The sequence below is a fragment of the Carassius gibelio genome, chromosome A8 (genome assembly GCF_023724105.1).
Source record: "Carassius gibelio isolate Cgi1373 ecotype wild population from Czech Republic chromosome A8, carGib1.2-hapl.c, whole genome shotgun sequence".
Lineage (NCBI taxonomy): Eukaryota > Metazoa > Chordata > Actinopteri > Cypriniformes > Cyprinidae > Carassius > Carassius gibelio.
In genome coordinates this window covers 17398832-17418870 of record NC_068378.1, presented here as the reverse complement: position 1 = coordinate 17418870, position 20039 = coordinate 17398832, and the positions used below count along the sequence as shown (strand labels likewise).

At 35.8% G+C, this 20039-nt stretch overlaps 2 protein-coding genes and 1 pseudogene across 2 annotated transcripts; all 3 read left to right on the top strand.

The window, feature by feature from the left end:
• The first annotated feature begins 2679 nt into the window (after window positions 1-2679).
• LOC128018698 (glucose-induced degradation protein 8-A homolog) lies at window positions 2680-7887 on the top strand. The gene is made up of 5 exons (XM_052604402.1): window positions 2680-2798; window positions 3453-3580; window positions 3771-3967; window positions 5530-5727; window positions 7082-7887. The coding sequence occupies exons 2-5, from the start codon at window positions 3460-3462 to the stop codon at window positions 7253-7255; spliced, it is 690 nt and encodes a 229-aa protein (XP_052460362.1). The 5' UTR covers window positions 2680-2798; window positions 3453-3459; the 3' UTR covers window positions 7256-7887.
• Window positions 7888-8087: 200 nt separating this feature from the next.
• LOC128018140 (solute carrier family 17 member 9-like) lies at window positions 8088-9910 on the top strand (annotated as a pseudogene).
• Window positions 9911-11500: 1590 nt separating this feature from the next.
• Window positions 11501-19639, top strand: LOC128018697 (dnaJ homolog subfamily C member 5-like). The gene is made up of 5 exons (XM_052604401.1): window positions 11501-11640; window positions 15285-15416; window positions 15677-15890; window positions 16328-16499; window positions 16610-19639. Exons 2-5 carry the CDS (start codon window positions 15307-15309, stop codon window positions 16720-16722), a joined length of 609 nt encoding a protein of 202 aa, XP_052460361.1. The 5' UTR covers window positions 11501-11640; window positions 15285-15306; the 3' UTR covers window positions 16723-19639.
• Window positions 19640-20039: the final 400 nt, after the last annotated feature.

Below are 20039 nucleotides of genomic sequence, written 5' to 3'. Positions count from 1 at the left end.
CACTGTTAGTCGCTTTGGATAAAAGTGTCTGCTACATGCATACAGTTAATTTAATTTATCTTTTTTCATTTCTCTGAGTCTGTCATTATTTTATGTTTATGGCTAATTCAATCATGCTTGCATTTAGAATAAACAAATTAGGCCATCGACTCTAACTTATGATATGATGAAACAGTTGTGTTTCTCCTTATCACAGAATATCTGAGTGCCTTCCATCAACCCCCTCCACATGCACAGGATTCCTCCAGCACTGCAAGTCTAATTTTAATCATGTTCATTTGCATTAGTAAATGATGACTAATTAATCAGACTTGTTTTGGGCATTTCTCGGGTGTAGGAGTAATATTGTCATTTGTTATATAATTTGACTAACATAAAATCTGTTAATAATGGGAGCAAACTGTTTTCTAAATATAATTGCATTAGCCTACATTCATATTTTATTTACATTTATTATTACTGACATTCAAGAACAGTATATGTGTGCAGCCCAGTTTCCTTTTCACTTTTTGAGGGAAATCTTTTGAAAATTTTAACACAGGGTAGATTTACACCCAGTCTTAATTTGGCGTGATGACCCAGTTTCCAAAAGCAAAGCCAGTCTTTTCCATCTCTCACACAGTCAGTTTATATGACAGAATATCAACAATCAAATTCTGAGTTGGCATATATGTATAAAATAATTAAATAGCCGGCTATAGCTTTAATTATTTGCTTTCATCTAGGCTAAAATTATTTACTGACATTTGTCATTTAAACAAAAAATATTCTGCTCCTAAACAAGTTTTTAATATCGTTGTTATTATGATTGTAAAACAATACGCTTCTTATTAGATAAAACATCACCTGTTTGTTTATGTGTGTGTTGATGGACGCAGATTTGATTGGACAGTATGTTAGTCCTTGAAAAGTTTCGACAGGTCAAATAGGAGTTTACTGCAGCAAACTCAAACGACAAGAGACGTTGCACATAGACGAATAATACATTCATATTTGCTGACAGAATGAACATCAGGAGAATGAATCCAATGCGGAATGGTGACAATGACTGTGAACTGCGTTTCCACACGTGAGCTGCACGCCCTACGGTCAGAGCCTCGCTGAAGGAGTTTCCACGCAGCCCTCCCATTAATTAACCTCAGACCACCGCATAATCGAAGAGACCGCCTCGGAGATGGACAGAAACAGTTTTCAGTGTCTGTAAAATGGATTTCACAGAAATTCGGCGCCGAGAACGCTGCGGTGCGCGTGAACGGAGGCGCATGCACGATCTAAACGACGCGCTTGGTGACCTGCGAGCTGTCATATTGTACAATCCGAATCAAAACGAGAAAAAAAAACTGTCTAAGATAGCGACGCTGCTCCCAAAAACCACATCCTGATGCAAGCTCGGGACTTGAAAGGGATGCGGAGGATTGTTGAGCAGCTAAACATGAGACCGAATATTATGACACTACATATAGCCTACTGTCACATGAAGTCTTTATGTCAGCGTGTTGATTATTTAATTTCAATATGTAATTATGGATAATATTACCCATAATTACACAATGAAATAGCTTCTATTTCAATTAAACATACTAGAAAGTTCTTGCTTAAGCAAATATTAGGCTATAACATGAACACTGTGGGAAAAAAGAGTAGCCTATATGAAATCTGAACCCTTATATTTTAATTTTCGGTAATCTTTGTCATAATAGACTATATTAGCTATTGTGGAATGAAGTCATCAAAATAAATAGCCTAGATGTTTCTGTCAAATTTGTCTTGAGTTCTCCAAGGAATAAGGAACTAAGAGTTTTGATTTTGAAAAGTAATATAAATGTCACACAAACATGTTTTATTGCATCACCTGTTTTGTATGAGAAATAACATATGGTGTGGTTCAACCCGAAAAAACAAAAACACATTCACAAACACATTTCATTGGTTCATACCGTCTGGTCATCAGCAGGAGAACTTACCGGCTGTTGCTGAGGAATGGAAAAAAACAATACATTTATTTTAATCTACTGTATTATCTAACATGTTACAACCAAAATCTCCCCGTCCAGAGGGATTTCTCATCTGGTCCAGTCAGGTCCACATAATAAAGATGAGTCTCATCTGATCTCTGAGACATAATCAATTATCTTTCTCGCCCTACACAATATGTTTTAATGCCTGCTTTGCAAGAACAGCAGTGTGTTGCATAAGAGGATCAGGCAAATTCATGCTTGTTTTGGGAAGGTTTTAGAGTAACAATGTAAGCCATCCAAGGTTATTGTTTATATTAGGGCAGGCTATATTTTAGTCTCTTCATGATCATCCACTGAAATTGCTGGAGAAGTTAAAGATAATACTAAAAATATATTTGGTCATTATTGCTAAGGTCCAGTTATGACAATTTGATTAGTCATTACGAGGTTAGTTATTGAAATTTGACTGATTTATCAGTTTATCAATTAAGATCTACATAGGCCTATATTTAATAAATAAATAAATAATAATAATTAGATTGTCATTAGACTTTTATGTATGAAGTCAATATGCAATTTATAAAAACGTATTTCAAACGTTTATATTTTTTTCCTTAAATAGCTTTAAAGCAAATAATAATAAATAAATACTTGTTCCAGATATTAATGTTCCGTAAATAAAACAAATCGTGCACACGATCTGGCAACCTTACCAGCTTTGCCACAGCAACCGTGACGTCAGTATTCTGACCAATCACTGACGTCCCCTCAAGTCTCATTAAGAGCTCTCGTCTGTTATCGCGTGATCTTCGGTGAGGCCCACCAACACAAACGTAAACAGTAAGTATTTTATCATCATTCTTTATATTTTCAGATGAAAACAAATAAATAACATGAATAAAAAAAACAACATCAATATTATTGCCTATTATTTTGTTTCCATGCGTGGTCATTTGGCAATTTTATTGTTAAAAAACAGCTGAACAAGCCCGTCTGCAAATCTCACGCGTTGCAGAGGTTCATGCATCATAGCTTGTTAATTTTCATATATCGATAAAAGCGAAAAATAATTAAGGCGAAATTTCAAAACTTAATGACTAGTCTTTAATAATTTTAAACCTGTCAAGTACATCAGTGTCACCATTCCATAATCCTTTGACGTCGCGTACACTGTTGACTGGCCAGTGGCTGCTCTGTTGTGCTGTCTATGAGAAGAAACACCGCGAAACATGAACATGAACGTGCACAGTGCAGTTAATTAATTTACCGTCAAACACCAACATCACAGACTATTTAAAAGTGAAAATAGCTTCTTTTTTTTGATTACATAGACAGCACAGTACACTAAAAGTGAGTCAAACTACTTATCTGATAATACTTATCTGATAATAGCATTTAAAAGTGAGTCCACGACGTGTATTTTTATGTTGGATGTGTGCAAATGTCTTTTTTTTTTTTTTTTTTTTTTTAATACACATGTCATGTTTACCACAGTACATCCATGATGAGTTATTCAGAAAAGCCTGTGGATATTACCAAGGAGGAATGGATGGATAAACTGAATAATGTGCACTTTCAGAGGGCAGATATGAACAGGCTTATAATGAACTATCTAGTAACAGGTATGTCAGTATTATTTTATATTATAGCATAGTGCTTGGTTTGAAGTCAAATGCACAGATATGTATAAATTAAAATAAATACAAGTATACTTGCACTAACGTGTAGCCTTTTCTCATCACATTATTTACATTATGTTAATGCAATATCAAATACATAAACTTCCCCACTGATCATGATCATATTCCACAGAGGGATTTAAAGAAGCTGCAGAGAAGTTTCGTATGGAATCTGGAATTGAGCCGAACGTGGATCTGGACTCTCTGGATGAGAGGATAAAGATCAGGGAAATGGTTCTTAAAGGTCAGATCCAGGAAGCCATTGCTCTCATTAACAGCCTCCACCCAGACCTCCTCGACTCCAATCGATACCTATACTTTCACCTTCAGGTAAACATCTGACCTCATATGGACATGCTTGGAGAGAGGGAGATGCCTAAAGTACTGTTCACACCTGGTATTAAGATGCGTTTTAAATGTGTTTCCTGCTTCAGTTTCATCTAGACTAATCCATCTTATTTCATCACACTTTCAATCACTTCTGCAGCAGGCCTGAATGCAGCACATGAATATAAATCTGAAAATTAAGTCATTACACTGCATACATTCAAAGAAAAGAATATGAATGGTGACAAGGTCATCCTTTTTTTTTTTACTGGACATGTCCTGCCCTGGATCTCCAAATTAACTAAAATATCCAGGTTTCGGCTTTGTTTTCCAGTTGTTTTTATACTTGCTAAAGATAATTTCTAAAACGTACTTTGACTAATAGTGAGCAGACTTTGTACAGACAGTCAACGAATTGTGGTGTGCAAGGAGAAAGGTCAAAACAATGCAAATACACATAATGTATGAGAATGTTAGTTTCTAGTGTGTGAAGATGCTGCAGCGATCTCCGATTTCAGCGATTTCCACAAAACTGTCAATGAGTGAAGATTGGGTTAAAATCATGCAATGTGAACTCGGCAAAAGGTTCTGTACAGTTCAATTTATTTATATAGCACATTTAAATACAACCATGGTTGACCAAAGTGTCCAAAAAATAAAAATAAAAAGTCACACACAAATAAGTATAATACAGTAAAAACATCACAATGTCACAGCTCAGCTTGAAATAAAAGCCAAGGAATATTGGTGTGTCTTAAGTAATTAAAAATTCAAACAGTCTGAGCAGTTCTTATGTGTACAGGTAAACTATTCCACAAGTTAGGTGCCACCACTGAAAAAGCTCGATCACCTTTATTTTTTAACCTAGTTCTCGGTACATTGAGGAGCACCTGATTGGATGACCTCAGTGCTTTAACAGGAGTGTGGACATGTAAAATCTTTGATAAATACACAGGCGCCAACCCATTTAAAATCTTAAAAACAAACAATAAAATCTTGAAAAATCACTGAAAAATGTAACCGTGATTTCAATCCTAATTTGTGTTTTTTAGCACAATATACCATAGTTTGAATCGACAGTTTTTTTGTGCTTTCTCAAAACCTCTCCCATTAAAATATTACATTTAATGGAAGTGGGCAGTGAGACAGTTTTTTTATGTGGTTGCTTGAAAGCATTTCACCACATGGGCATGTAAACTATAAAAGCAATCCGTTTGTAACTACCTCTGGAAGTGGCTGAAATTGGAGTAGCTTGTTTTAGACCTTGTTTACACCTGTATTTAGTGTCATTCAGTTGTGATTGGATCATCAAAAATACATCTAAATAGCAGGTATAAACCAGGCCTACGAGAGCGTTTTAGAGAGCAAGTGTAAACCGTGACGGAATCCATGGGCATGTTGCGTTTATTATCAATGCACAAGCAAACATAGAAATGAAGGCTTTTTGTTGCACCTGAGATGACAAAAAAATTGAAAAGTACTGTAAAGAAAACAATATTTCTAGTAAAACTTGATCTGTTCTTCACTGTGAAACTGTTGTTAACTCTTCTTGTAAACTGTTGTAGCAGCAGCATCTGATTGAGCTCATCCGTCTGCGGGAGACTGAGGCAGCGCTGGAGTTTGCACAGTCACAGCTGGCTGAACAGGGAGAGGAGAGCAGAGAATGTCTTACTGAGATGGAGCGAACCCTGGCACTGCTCGCCTTTGACAACCCTGAAGAATCGCCATTTGGAGACCTGCTCAACATGATGCAGAGGCAGAAGGTAAGCATTTTTTTATTTTTGTTTTTATTTTTTATTTTTTTTGTTTTAGGAAAACCACACAATTTTATCATTAGTTTTACTATTTTGCAAGTTGTCTGAGCAGTTCAGCCAAACTAATTTCCCTATTTAAGCCTTATACGGTAACCGAATATAAAATAAAAATTAATGGCAGATGTTAAGGCCAAAGCGGGCAAGATAAAAATCTTTGTCATAATTTTATCTTTATCTATCATAAAAAAAAGAAGAACGAAGATATACCCTAAATACAAATAATATAGAAATCAAACAAACAGTGCTTTATTGTTTGGGTAGAGCAGGTGTATTTAGCAGTAGCATTCAAGAAACAGAATAAACAAATATAAAAATAAAACACTATTTAAACCTCACTGTATAAATTATACTGTACATTAATTCTTATCAAAGCAACTGTATTAAAGTTCTTCATTCAAGAGTAGGGATGTAACGATTCACTTCATGAGATTGAAGACATTATTCAGTCAATTAAAAGGTGTTGTCTCAATAGGCTATTGCTGCACGTTTCTTTTTTAAATTGAAATATAACAAAACTTGAGTTCTGAATATAAAATGTATATTTTAAAACAAACCCCAAATCACAAAAAGTAAAACAAATGAAATAAATCTCTTTAATATGAACAAACTAAGGTTTTGTTCTGTGCTCTTTCCATTTAAAATTAGAGGCAACCACTGGATTTTCATCATTATCCAAACAAAGATGCAGCATACATGTAGCAGTTTTTAATCTAAACTAGACTGTATTATTTTGAAATTTGAAGCAAAAACCGAATGATCTAACTTTAGTTTTGTGAAACTATATTACATAAAACATATCTGAACAAAACAGCAGATGAGCTGAATGAAATGCAGATTTACTCTTATGAACAACTTGCACTAAAGACGGTTAGCAAATCACAACACACTGGGCCAGCTAACCAATCTGAGACCAATTGCATAGTTCTGTGAGAGGGGCTTCATAGAAACAATAACTCAACAGACCGTTTTGACGAGAATGGAAACAGGTAAAATAAAATAAAGGTAAATTATCTGAAAATAATGTTGTTGTTTTTTTTTTTTTTTTTATAAAGCATGAACATGTTATGCTGCATAAACACAAATCAAGCCTTCAAGAAAGCTGATCAGCCACTCCTTTAACCAACAAGGCTTTAAAGCACATGCTAATAATATAGCAAGCCCTTAGGAAAAAAACCATAATAAAACATTAGTGATCTTCATTTCCATGACAGTTGACTCTCCTTTTTATACACATGACTGTACCTGTTCTGAATTCTGCACTTGTTCCTCCCTCCTTAATTCCTGGTTCTGTCTGCCTCTATAGGTGTGGAGCGAGGTGAACCAGGCTGTTCTAGACTATGAGAACAGGGAATCTACCCCAAAAATAGCAAAGGTGCTGAAGCTTTTACTGTGGGCTCAAAACGAACTGGACCAGAAAAAAGTGAAATACTCCAGAATGACAGACCTCAGCAAAGGCACCATTGAGGACCCCAAGTAGAGACTGTAATCCACATGAACACATTTTAATTTTTGTCTTATTTATGAACAGTCAGTGACTGGATAGCAAATATAAATCTATATATGATGTTTTTTCTTGATGCCTCTATGAAAAAAAAGGTAAATTGATCAACAGTATATAAGTTTATTTCAAAACTATACTGATTGAAAACCCTTAAACCTAAATTTTTACTTTAATCTACCATTTACTATGCTGGTAGCCTATTTTCTGAAGAACATTAAATATTACTATGGTACTGTTTTTGCTCATTTTCAGTCTGTTATATCATGTGTTTTGTGATTTTATTTTATTTGAAACTTGAATATTCCAACTTCTTCACTGGTTTCACATACAGTAGTATGTCCTTATGCTTGTATTAAGTTGTTTTTAGGGAAATATCAGCTCCTGGATGGGAAGAAAAAGACTGATGGATTATAACTACCTTTATCATTATGAGAAGCTACAGATGCTGATAATGTGGATTAAACAATGTTTAGCCCTTTCTTATAAGAGCTATTTTAATTACAAAACCTATATTGTCATTACAGACCTAAGGCTTTGTTTAGGATTTTTGTCTAATTTTTTGCTTACATTTTGTATTGCTTGTTTGGGATAAAGTTGATTTCACAGTAGGTTTTGTTTACTGTTTTTTTTTTTTTTTTTTAATATAAGGCCGCTTCTACCGATATCCGAGATCACAGAGATTTAATACAGAATGATGTTGCAAGATGACACATTTTCCAACTGTGGTCTTGTGTCACCAATTGTAAAAAATTAATACATTCCTACCTATTTATCACCTTCAGTCCTTAAAACAAAAATGCAGATCAGGATGAGTTGCGCTTCAAACGTTTACCATAGGTGTGTTTCCGCCTCCTATGTGTTACTGCTCGCTCTATAAATGCAGACGTAAACTCTCTTCTTCAGCACCGAACCAGCTCTCGGTGTCTGGTTTTTACTCAGTTGGATTTAATGGCTGCTGAGCAAGAATCGGACCGCTTCAAACCACCTGTAGACTGAAAACATCTTTAGGCAATGTCACATGTCTTCTCTGCTGGTCCCGGATGGCCATGCCAATCTGTGCTGTCACCATGGCCAAAGAATTTAAAGAAAACCAGACTGGCATAGTGCTAGGTGCTTTTTCCTGGGGTTACTGTTTTACTCTGGTACTAGGTGACCATGCCAGTGATAGGTGAGTGTTTTTTTTTTTTTTTTTGAAGCGTACAGATTGTAGATCAGTTATAGACAGTGGTAGATGCTGATGCTGATGAACCTTGTTTTTACAAGATAGGAGGAGAGAGCACTGCCGCTGTCCACCTCCACCTGGGCCGTGATGACTGCTATTACACTGCTCCTGGCCAACATTGGACTCCGACCTCTTGTTATCATGAAAATGAGCAGGTTTCTACTGGGGGTAATGCAGGGTGAGAGCATTAGGAGGTTGAGGAGTAAAGGGAGAAAACTGTCAAAAGAATGAGAGGAAATTAGACTGAAATTTTCTTTACCTCAAAAAGGGAACAGAAAAATGTATTAAAGAGCCTTAGAAATCTGTCTACATGTCTGAAATGGAATTGTCCTCCAGCAAGTCTTGTGAAATTGGATGCTGGGGGGCATTGGCTGTAATTACCAGGGTGTGTCTAAGTTAGTTTGGTAGTTTAATCAGAATCCGCTCTCCCCGACTCATTTCAGTAGTACACATTTTTTGCATTCACTTATATTTTTTCTGCCCATTACAAAAGCCTATTTCCACCACATGAGGAAAAAGAATCATGCTTTGGTACATGATTATTATTTAATACTTATTATATAAGTATTTCAAAGTGAGCATTTAATTCTCAGAAGGACATGATTGTGAGTTTGTATTTTAGGGGTTGACTACCCTTCTCTTATCAGTATCTGTGCTCAGCGAGTGATTGAGGGAGAGAGAGGTTTTTTGATGAGCACACTGACCTGTGGGTGCGACATAGGGTAAGAATAATACCCAGCTAAGAATAATACCAAGTTTTCCTACATTTTTTCTTTTACCTCATATTGTTTTTTATTTAAGGATGAAATAAAACTGATTCACTCTTTTATGCAAGCACCTCTGGAATTACATAACCTTAATGTAGTGTTCCACACTATTCATGATTTTGTAAGTAAGCAGTCTTTATCTCTCTTAGGATGCTGCTGGTTGGAGGTGTGTGTTCCCTGATGATGGACTGGTTTGAATGGGGGAGTGTGTTTTATGGTGCAGGTTTCCTTGGTCTTTGCTGGACCTGTTGAGTAAGGAAATGTCTTCTTCAAGGTACTTCAAATGTATTTATTTTTATACGATCCTTTACATGTTTAATTTAAGTAGCATTGTTCTTGAGATTTTGTGCTCTTTTTTTTGATTGAGTGCTGTTTTATTGCTCAGAAGGCCAGAATTTGTATAATGAAGTCTTTTAGAGAAGTCACAGTGAATCAGAAACAATCAGAGTTGGCTTCAGTATTTGTGTTTGCCATAGCAACTGCGTGGATAGAATAATTGGAATTAGTATAATTTTTTTTTAAATCTGACTCACCATGCAGCACCATGGAATAAGAGATTCCTGTACTGAGGTCCCTGCTATATCTTTATCATCTCACGCTGGTATTCACAAATTGTGTTTATGTCTCGGAGTTTTGAATGTTTGGTGAGTCCACCTCTTGCTTGTAAAAATTAATTATTAATTATTTAATTTAATTAAATATTATGTTATTTTATTTATTTCATTAAAATGCAATAAGTATTGTTCTAAATATGTTTCTTGCAGGGGTTATGAACGCATGTTCTGCTTTTACTGGTGGGTTTATAACCCTTTTTCTGTAATGTAACCAGTTACATGTATGCAGACTATACAGTCCACTGGACATTAGTATCCTCATAAACTTGTAGAAGAAGCATTTAAATAGTTTAGTCACAGTATTTTTTGATAGGTCAGTGTACGCATTCTGAATTCTATTTGACAATTAGAAAAAATGTGAATAGTTAAGGTGATCTGTTTTTAATCTGAAAATGTTGACAGAAGTAATCATTTTGACAAATCAAATCAAAATATGATTATACATTTATGAAAAATAATTACGAAAGTGACAACTGACTTAATTTCTTATCTCTGTCAGAATTACTTTCATATAATTAACACTATCTCATAATTTTGATTTAGTATGTAATAGTTTTTCTTGTTATAATTTAGAATTTTATCTCATAATTCCGGAATTTTCATAATTACTGGAATCTCATAATCTGGATTTTCATCTAATAATTAATACTAAATTTGTCAGAAATTTGACTTTATTCTTAGAAGTATGATTTAGAACTCAAATGTTTGTCATAATTAAGAATTTATCTCATAATTATAACCTTTCTCTCATAACTTTTTTTCAGACCAAGTATGTCATGACATTTTTTTCTCATAATTTAGACCATACTGCAAAATGTTAGAAGTTCACATTTAAGTCCTGCAGTTACTTATATCTAACATCTCACCACATTTGTACTGTTGATTGTAATTGCTCTTCTTCTGTTCTTTCCCCATAATCTTATTTTCTTTGTACTGTATTTCACAGGTTTGCTGTTGGTATATCTGTCTGGCTACATGATTGAGATCACAGGTAACAGGTTCCTGGGTGAATGTGTTCTCAATCCTGGCTCTGGTGAACGTCATTGGTGTAACCGTATTCATAGCGCTGGCTGAAGCAAAGTGAGTTGGTTTAACCCTCAGATCATCTCAGCATCATGTTGACAACAAATTCTTCCTTTCAGAGACACATTGGGGTTTCTTTATTTGTTATTTGGAACAAATGGATTTAAACTCATCAACCTCATTGATTTAAGTGTATTAACAGGGATGGTTGAAATTATGTAATGAAACAGCAGGACAATTGTCATTCCGTTTATATGATTAGAATAATAAAACGGTCTCAGTCTTGAGTGATCGATAAGCCCTTGTGTAGCCTACAAATGATTAGATGCAAGTGCTATCACTCACCAAAAGGTGGCGACAGAGGACAGTTGGAGCCGCATGAAAAATCACAACTGACTATAGCATTACAAACAGAAAGACAAAAAATTTGTTAATTACCATTCTTTAAACACAGGTGACATTAGGTAATATTAGGGTTACTATTATGTTTCCTTGGTCATATCCCCTCGATGACAGTGTAAGACCCCTTTCGTCCAGTGAAACGGGCTTTCAGTAGTTCTACAGCAGGGGGTGAAGCGCACGTCGTTATGGTGATGTCACGGGTGGGCGGAGCCGAGCGATATCTGCTGCATCTGGTACACTTGATCGAGCGGTTCCCGGGGATGCAACCACAAATTTAACATCGGTTCCTTTAACGCACTGAAATTATATCACGACGTCGGGGCCGACGAAACGGTAAGCGGTGCATGCGTTGAATCCACTCTCCTGATTTATCATAGGCTTGGGTGATTGGTCTTATGTGGTGTAACGGGAGCGCGAGCGAACAGGCCAGATAATATGGATGCTGGAGCGCAAAGCAAACAGGAGCACCGGGCCCTTCCTGGTGATGCAGTAGCGAAACACCTCAGAGATTATCTGTAAATCCTTTCCATTTGGTGAACTAAAACGGACTTTCCGTCTACTGCAGTAATCTACTGACACAGTAGATCACAGTCTGCAATTTAAAGGGCAGGGAAAAACCCGTTTGTTGCTCTGATTCACATCAGCAAATCGCCCCTCCTCAGCTTTATTATATGAATGAATTAATCATGTGTATTTTTTCATGTTCACATATAAAGTCGCTGTCTTATGAACACACAGTGCGTCATTTCGTGTTATAAAAACGAGCGCTCTTTGATGCAGACCGAATAGCGCAGTTGCGTGGCGATCTGTAAACGGTAGGGATGGGAATCGTGCGGAATTTAACGATTTCGATTCCGGGTCCTTACCCGGGAGTTCTGTTGCCAAATAATACAAAAATTTAATATTTTCAATAGAACAGACATAGTTCAGAAATAAGGCGTTTACACATTTTAATAACATATCACAGACTTTCATGCAGTGGAATGATTTCACAGACTTAAATAAATGCAGTAAAATTATTGGCCTAATATATATAATATATTTTAATTGTTAACAATTAATTAATTTTATAAAATACTATTTGGATCATTCTACAGAAACGTCCACTTTTGGTATGGCAAGATGTCTTAAAAATTATTTATTTTTCTAACATTTAAACTTAGACCACATTATTAGATTTCCTTTTGACTTTATGAATACACGTACTGACAGCTTAATGATTTTTAAAATATTTTTGTATATTTATGTAAAGACCACATATTTCTCTTTTTTCAGCACATGTAGTCAGAGTTACGTAAAAATATTGATAATGCAATAAAAAGGGGATTATGTTTTATTTATTTTAATAAGGTTTGTTAAAAGCATGACTGAATGATGTTCATTTGCACAAATATGTATTTGCTATAACAATGAAAATATTTGTAAAAACGGTTATAAACAAGTTATGATACCACCCTTTAAATCTTAGCAACAACTTTCCATTTAAACAAGTTATTCAGATGTAAGTTTCAGTCTTTCATTTTGGGATTCACACTGTACTGGTCTCGCTATATGTTTTGGAGTGAATAAAGAACCAACACAAAGAGACATTTGTTCAGGACCCGATTGAGTGGGTTCTTTTAAAGAATCCCTAACAATGCGTGTTCACAAACCACTCATGATGCACTACCTATAATTCCTGCTTATTGGCTTTGTCGCAAAATCTTGTGAGCGGTCAACCCAGACACCATGTTGGGGGATCATGGGTGGGTCTGTTTGAAAGTGTCATGGAACGACGTGAAGCTAAAAGCAGCCAGACCGTTTCTTCAGCTCCTCAATCCTCACTATGCTGCCATAACATGTCACATTTATAATAATAATGTTTTTTTTTTTTATCATAATTTTATACTATATAGATGCTTATCATTAACACATATGAATAACATAAAAACCCCAAGTTCACAACAGAATTTGGTGTTTAGAGATCAATTATAAATTATGCACAATGCTACTTTTAGATTATTCAAACTAACGTGAAACACACACGTTTGTTTTTGTGAAAAGTGAGGACATCCCATAGGCGTAATGGTTTTTATACTGTACAAACTGTATATTCTATGGCCCTACACCAACCCTACACCTAACTCTAACCCTCACAGGAAACATATTGCATTTTTACTTTCTCAAAAAAACTAATTCTGTATGATTTATAAGCATTTTGAAAAATGGGGACATGGGTTATGTCCTCATAAGACACCCTCTCCTTGTAATACCTTTGTCATACCCATGTCATTATACAGAGTTGTGTCCTGATATGTCACTAATATCTTCTTTGAGGAGTCACACTCTTCCTCAGAAGCCCTGAATGCTTGTCTGAATTATTGGGCTCTAGCAGTGCTGAGTAAACTATCTGAGGTGCTACAGTCAGCTGAGGAAAGCTTATTGTGGTGCACAAGATTGATTTGACAAACCCAGGCCTCTCATAGACATGATGAGACATTCAAAGCACATGGAGAGACAGCTTACCACTTGCATTATTCTTCTACATGTATGAAACGGTGTCAGTCTTTGTATTTCATGTCCTCTGGTACATCATAGTACGGCTGAAATCTCCGGTCTACAGTAAACATAACAGTATGCATTTGATTGATCCATACTTGTAAAAATCTGTCATCACCCTGTTAGGATATGAATATGTCACCTGCTGGAAACTGAAACCTGTGATATCCTGTGGTATTGATTTCTCTTTCTGGGGATCAACACGAAAGAATAAGCTGATAGAAAAAGTGTGAGTCAGCTGGTGAATCATGAGTACTGCTTATGTCATCATTACAGTAGTAAAGGATTTGTTGAAAATGACTGCATTAGTTGTCATTAGAAACAGCTTTGGGATGTGTCAACAGTCTGAACATTATGCTTTGACAGATCAACAGAAGCAGCATGATATTCATTGATGTTTGGCCATTATTAAAACCTTTTATGCCGTCTTTTAAAAGATCCAGTTGATCTGTTTAGTCTCTAAGTTGAAGTATTGATCTGAAATCCAATTAAACTACTAATTATCTTGAGTGGTATTAGTGTTTAAACCCCAAATTATGATCTGGAGAATACCGGACACGTTCTCTCTGCATGTCTGCTGTTCATCTGATAATGCGTTTTCTCTGTCCCCAGGGTTTTAGAGGCAAATTTATAATCAGTACATATTTAGCAACTCCAAAGGTTCATAAACAGTCGATAAACGTTGATGAGAGCAGACGTCTGAAATGAGATTTTGTTGGTTAGCTTTAATCAGAACAGCAAATTACTTTGAAGTAGGAGAAGATCACCGCTTCGGAATATCTGTTTTCTGATCAAATCATAGATCTTTGAAACTCAGTTTGAGCTGTGATATGTTGACTTAAATGAAATAAATACATTAATCAGTTTGAGAGTATTCCAATTTTATTAAAAATAATTTTAAAATATTAGATAATATTATAGAAATAATGTTCAAAAATAACTTAAAGCATTCAATTTCATCCTAATTGCCACAGTGACATCCCAGATTGAACATTTTCAGCGTTGCCTTATGTGAAAAAGCCATTATCTGTGTTGAAGAGTAGACATGTTAGTCGTATAGTTGAAGCAGTCTGCTTTCATTACTGAGATTTGACGGCAGCATCTTAACTAAAGCTAAATTGCTTTCTAATATTTTGAACAAAGGACTTTATGCAGTTCAAGGAGAGACTTTCTACATATGCCATGCCCTCTGATTTCAGTTAGACCCAAGACTGACGAAACAAAACTGCCCACAAATCTGAATGGCAAATTAATCAATAGATGACCTTAGCAAATAAAGATCCATGATTACTTCTGATTAAAAGTGATTAAGATTATGATGAAGGTTATCTGTCATTAGGCCACTGTCATGACGTTCCCTGTTGTTCAAATGAAATGCTTCAGTATTCATACTTTGTATTTTTTTAAATATTGCCATGCAGCATGTTGTGTGTGTTCAGATTGTTGAGGACCTGATTTGACATGGCTGAGCAGCAGAGGCAGCGCACTCTCTCCACCTCTGGAGAATCTCTCTATCATGTGCTGGGTGTCGACAAACTGGCCACTGTCGATGACATCAAGAAGTCATACAGGTGAGTCTGAGAAGCTCCGTCCTTTCCTCTGCATCCCTGTTCAGCGTTCTGCTCCGCTTCTCTTCACTTTTGCTGGCCGGAGTTTTCATCAGATGTTTATAGGCTAAATGCAGCACACAGCAATATGGAACCCTGCAGCTCAATAAAACTAAGTGCATTCAGGGGCCATTTGCCATGCACAGTTTTAGCCTTTATTATGTCCAAAGACCAAACTCTGAAAGTATTTAATGTAATTGATGTGCCCTTTTTGTCTTTTAAAGGAAATTGGCATTGAAATATCACCCTGACAAGAATCCTGACAACCCTGAGGCAGCTGATAAGTTTAAAGAGATCAACAATGCCCATGCTATTCTTAACGACTCAACAAAGAGAAACATCTATGACAAGTATGGCTCTCTGGGACTTTATGTGGCTGAACAGTTTGGTGAAGAGAACGTCAACACTTATTTTGTCCTGTCCAGCTGGTGGGCCAAGGTAAGAATGTGTTTCTGGCTGGACTTTAAAACAATTCCCGACCTGGCCTGATAAAAGGTTTTTAAAAAATGTTATTGCAGAATTTTCAACAGCCGTTACTCCAGTCAATACTCCAGTGATAATGATAATGCAAGTCATATTCTGATCTGTACTGAAGAAATATTTCTACTTATCAATGTTTAAAACAATTGTGCTGCGTAATATCTTTGTAAAAACTTTTTCAGGATTCATTGATGAATAGACAGTTCAAAATAACAACATGTATTTGAAATAGAAATGTCTTTACTTTTTATCAATTATTACTGATTAATTAATGCATTCTTCCTAAATAAAAGTATACATTATTTCTTAAAAGAAAAAAACTTTACTAACTTTTAAACCTTAATTTATTTATTTTTTAATCTATTTGTTGTGTGGCTCTCTGTCTCCCCCTACAGGCTCTGTTTATTTTCTGTGGCCTGGCTACAGGCTGCTACTTCTGCTGCTGCCTGTGCTGTTGTTGTAACTGCTGCTGTGGGAAGTGTAAACCGCGGCCACCTGAGGGACAGGAACAGGAATTCTATGTCTCCCCCGAAGACTTAGAGGCCCAACTGCAGTCCGATGAGAGAGGTTAGATGTGTGTTATATGCCCTCAACATGCCACTTTTTAACAGCTATCCCTATTGTCCTCCAGAACCTTTAAGTTTAAACCCTTCTGTCCTGTCGAAATCTTTCTGCAGAGGCAGGTGGAGGTGAGCCCATCGTGATGCAGCCCTCGTCTGCCACAGAAACCACCCAGCTAACGTCTGACGGTTACCATACTACTTACCACACTGACACCGGCTTCAATTAAACGCTCCACTCTCTTCACCTCCACCCTGTGGATTGTCTCTCACCACTCTGCGCCATCTCTCCAAGAGGAAAAAAAAATGGAAAGAATCCTTCAACTACAATTAAAAAAGCCTGTTTCTGAGAGGAGGAAAGCCAGCGATGGAGCTGAATTCTTTAGCGTATCCCGTCTCTTATTCACACACCACTTCCTTCACCCACACAAGAGTGGCTCACATTCGCCTCACCGTACCGTAGCTTATAAATCGAGCTTAAGAAAAAAGATTTAAAAAGATCCTGTTGTTGACCCTGATCTCTTTGTTGCCTTCAACATTCGATCTTGCCTTCCACTCGTTCCGTCGCTCCTCCTCCAGCCAGATTTGCTCGTCGTCCTGTGGCATGCACTGTTCCTTGACTCCGTTTTTGGTATATTTATTGACATGAAATGTTTGTTCCCATTTATAAGTACTTGAGTGTGGTTTAAAGTTGACTCTGTGAACTTGCCATAGGTGTTCGAAGACTAGTGCAACTGCGCTGAGAAACAACAGGAATATAATTCATTTTTAAAATCTCAGATATTCTGTTCGCATACCTAATATTCCTGGTTCACTGCAGAGTTTGAATCTTTCGTGTCCCTGTAGACAATTTTATCTGCTTCGTGTCATGTAATTGAGTTAAGTTTTGAAATTAACCGCAACATGATTCAACGTTAATTGGATTCTTTGGATCGCTTTCCTTTGTTTATCCATAAGTAATGTTGTTTTTTGTTTTATTAGAGCTTTTTTTTTTTTTCTGAAAGAGAGAGAGAGAGATACAAATGATGCAAATTCTAATATTTCATTCCTTCCTAGTATTTTGCTCATTTACATCTGGGTGTTGGTGTTCCCGTCTTATTCTGAGAACCATTTGTAACAAGCTGAGCCAAACTTAGGACTCTTCTCTATATATGGAATGGATTTAACTGTCATCTCTGTGTAGTGTAGTTGTTCGTTGATGTGCGATAACATGTTGGGCTCTTGGCTTTGGTCTTAGTGTTAAGCTCAGTTTGGCCCAGTTGTGTCTCTGTTCTCTCATCAAAAGAGAATTGTGAACACAATCTGACATAGACTCCCATAGTGTCATATCACGGTGAGTGTGTACGTAAGGTGGAAACTATAACAGATGAGACATTTTTATATAGATATACAATCTATACACATCATGTGTATGTACAGTATATGTAAATTTTGGTCATTTTTATATTTTAGTTGTTGCCGCATATTAAGATAACTATGCTTGGTGTCTGTGGTTATGGCCTCTTGGGGCCACTTGAGACTCCCTATGCCAAGATATGCTGTCTGTTGTGAGATAAAAGCTTGTATTCTAAAGACATTAATTCCTAAGCGGTAGCCATGTATGATGTTTGTTCTTCCAATTTATTTATTGAAGTGACAAAGTTTTTTTGGTTAACACTATTAACATCTTGATACATGCTTCAAGTCCAAGGACAAAATATGTATATTATACCTAAAAGAGTATGGAGCCTGTTTTTAGGACATTTCTGTAATGTGTTTACATTACAGCAGTGGTCATGGGATTGTTCTCTGCAGTATAAGGATAGAGAGAAATATTCTGAATTGGCAAATAATGCTAAAATTGTAATTGTCTTAAAAATAGGCTTTTTCACAATGAAGCAAATGGAAGACTATGTAAGAGATCTTTTTTCTTGGCAGTTGTGCTTTCCTTCATTTTGTTAAACTGCAAGTTCGTCACCAAACTTGAAATCCTTGAAGTCCTGAAGATTATTTGAGCAGCTAAGGTTTGATTCTACCTGCCAACACAAGCATTTATTTGATAGTTTCTCCTCTTGAGGAGCCTCAGAAATGTGGCATTATCCCTCAGAAGATTAAACAGTTAAACTATTTCAGTTTCATAAAGCCTAGTAATGTAATATCTATCCTGGAGCTGCATTGTGTTGCTGTTGGTTATGTTTATGCTTTGTTTTTGGTGAAATTGTGAATTAGATGGTGTGTGTGTGTGGCGACATTAACAGCTAAACGGATCACACATGGTCAGTTCTCTCGTCAATTATAACTGAAAGTGCTTTAATAACCTCCTTATACCAAACCTGATTTCCTGAATCTGTGATTACAGACACTAAGATGACCATCAATGCCATATAAACTCATGCTTTTTACAGTGCATCCCACACTGCCTGCTGACATGGGCAGGTCTGTATGTTGTCTGTCATTCTCTGTTCACATTTTCCATCTTAGCTCTAGCTTTAGCCAAATACAAATGTCACCAGCCATGTTCATTCACTTTTTTTTTTGTTGTTACTTTTCAATCTGTAATCATTTTTTATTGAATTGTTTACATTTTGTTATCGAGTATAATGGTATCTTCGGTCACTATCTGCTCTCTTTCTCCTCTCTTCTACTCTCTTTCTCATTCCCTTGTTCAATGCTCTAGATGGTTTTTAATCGATGTTAGCCTCTGTGGTCTTTTTTTCCCTGTGCATTTATCTGTATCAGAACTACACTCGTATAAACAGTATGGCTTAGTCAGTAAAATGTTGGATTTTCATTTGAATGAATACCTTGCTTAAAGGAGAAAAAATAAAACATGCTGGAGAAAAATGGTCAGGAAATCGTTGCATAGTATGTCTTCAGTAAGGAGATAAAATGTTTAGTGTGATTATAGTGAAATGGTAATTTTATGCTTTTTTTATTTATGATATTATTTTGTCTTGTTTATAATGAATTGTCCTTGTTTCAAATGGTATGTTACATGAATTTGACTCTGAAACTATGCTACTCAGTTCTATAGTGAAGGTCTCTTGTACATACACTGAATTATTAAAAATAATAATATTAGACCTTTGTTGTAGCATGGTTATTGTATGACTAAAAAAAAAAAAAAAGTTATTTCCCGGTGTAAAATAAATGTTTCTGAACATTTGATGTGAATGTAGTCTTCTTAAAATAAAAACAACAACATTAATTTTCAGGGAAAAAACACTAGGAAGGTGAGATGAGAACAAGTGGAAAAAATATGATGGATGAGTCGAGTGTGTGAGAGTCCCATTCTCTCCATGTAGGCAGTATATAAAATTAATTAAAAAGAATGATAATAATAAACAATAATAAAATAGACTATATATATTTTTTAAATTACGTTTAAACCTTTGTTTTAATTTATACTTTAATATTACGACCATTGCTATATTTATGAATTAAGTATTTACCCAAATTTTAATATATATGGTGCAATGAAATCATCACTAAAATAATTTATAGCAAGGCTACCATATTTTATCTTCAGGGAAAACAAATCCTTTTACAAATATTTACCAAATATCCA

Excerpts from the sequence above, each read along its gene's own strand:
- LOC128018698 (XM_052604402.1), top strand. The coding sequence starts at position 3,460 with ATGATGAGTTATTCAGAAAAGCCTGTGGATATTACCAAGGAGGAATGG. Across the intron at positions 3,968-5,529 it reads ACCTATACTTTCACCTTCAG|CAGCAGCATCTGATTGAGCT; the intron begins GTAAACATCTGA and ends AAACTGTTGTAG. Across the intron at positions 5,728-7,081 it reads ACATGATGCAGAGGCAGAAG|GTGTGGAGCGAGGTGAACCA; the intron begins GTAAGCATTTTT and ends CTGCCTCTATAG.
- LOC128018697 (XM_052604401.1), top strand. The coding sequence starts at position 15,307 with ATGGCTGAGCAGCAGAGGCAGCGCACTCTCTCCACCTCTGGAGAATCT. Across the intron at positions 15,417-15,676 it reads GACATCAAGAAGTCATACAG|GAAATTGGCATTGAAATATC; the intron begins GTGAGTCTGAGA and ends TGTCTTTTAAAG. Across the intron at positions 16,500-16,609 it reads ACTGCAGTCCGATGAGAGAG|AGGCAGGTGGAGGTGAGCCC; the intron begins GTTAGATGTGTG and ends ATCTTTCTGCAG.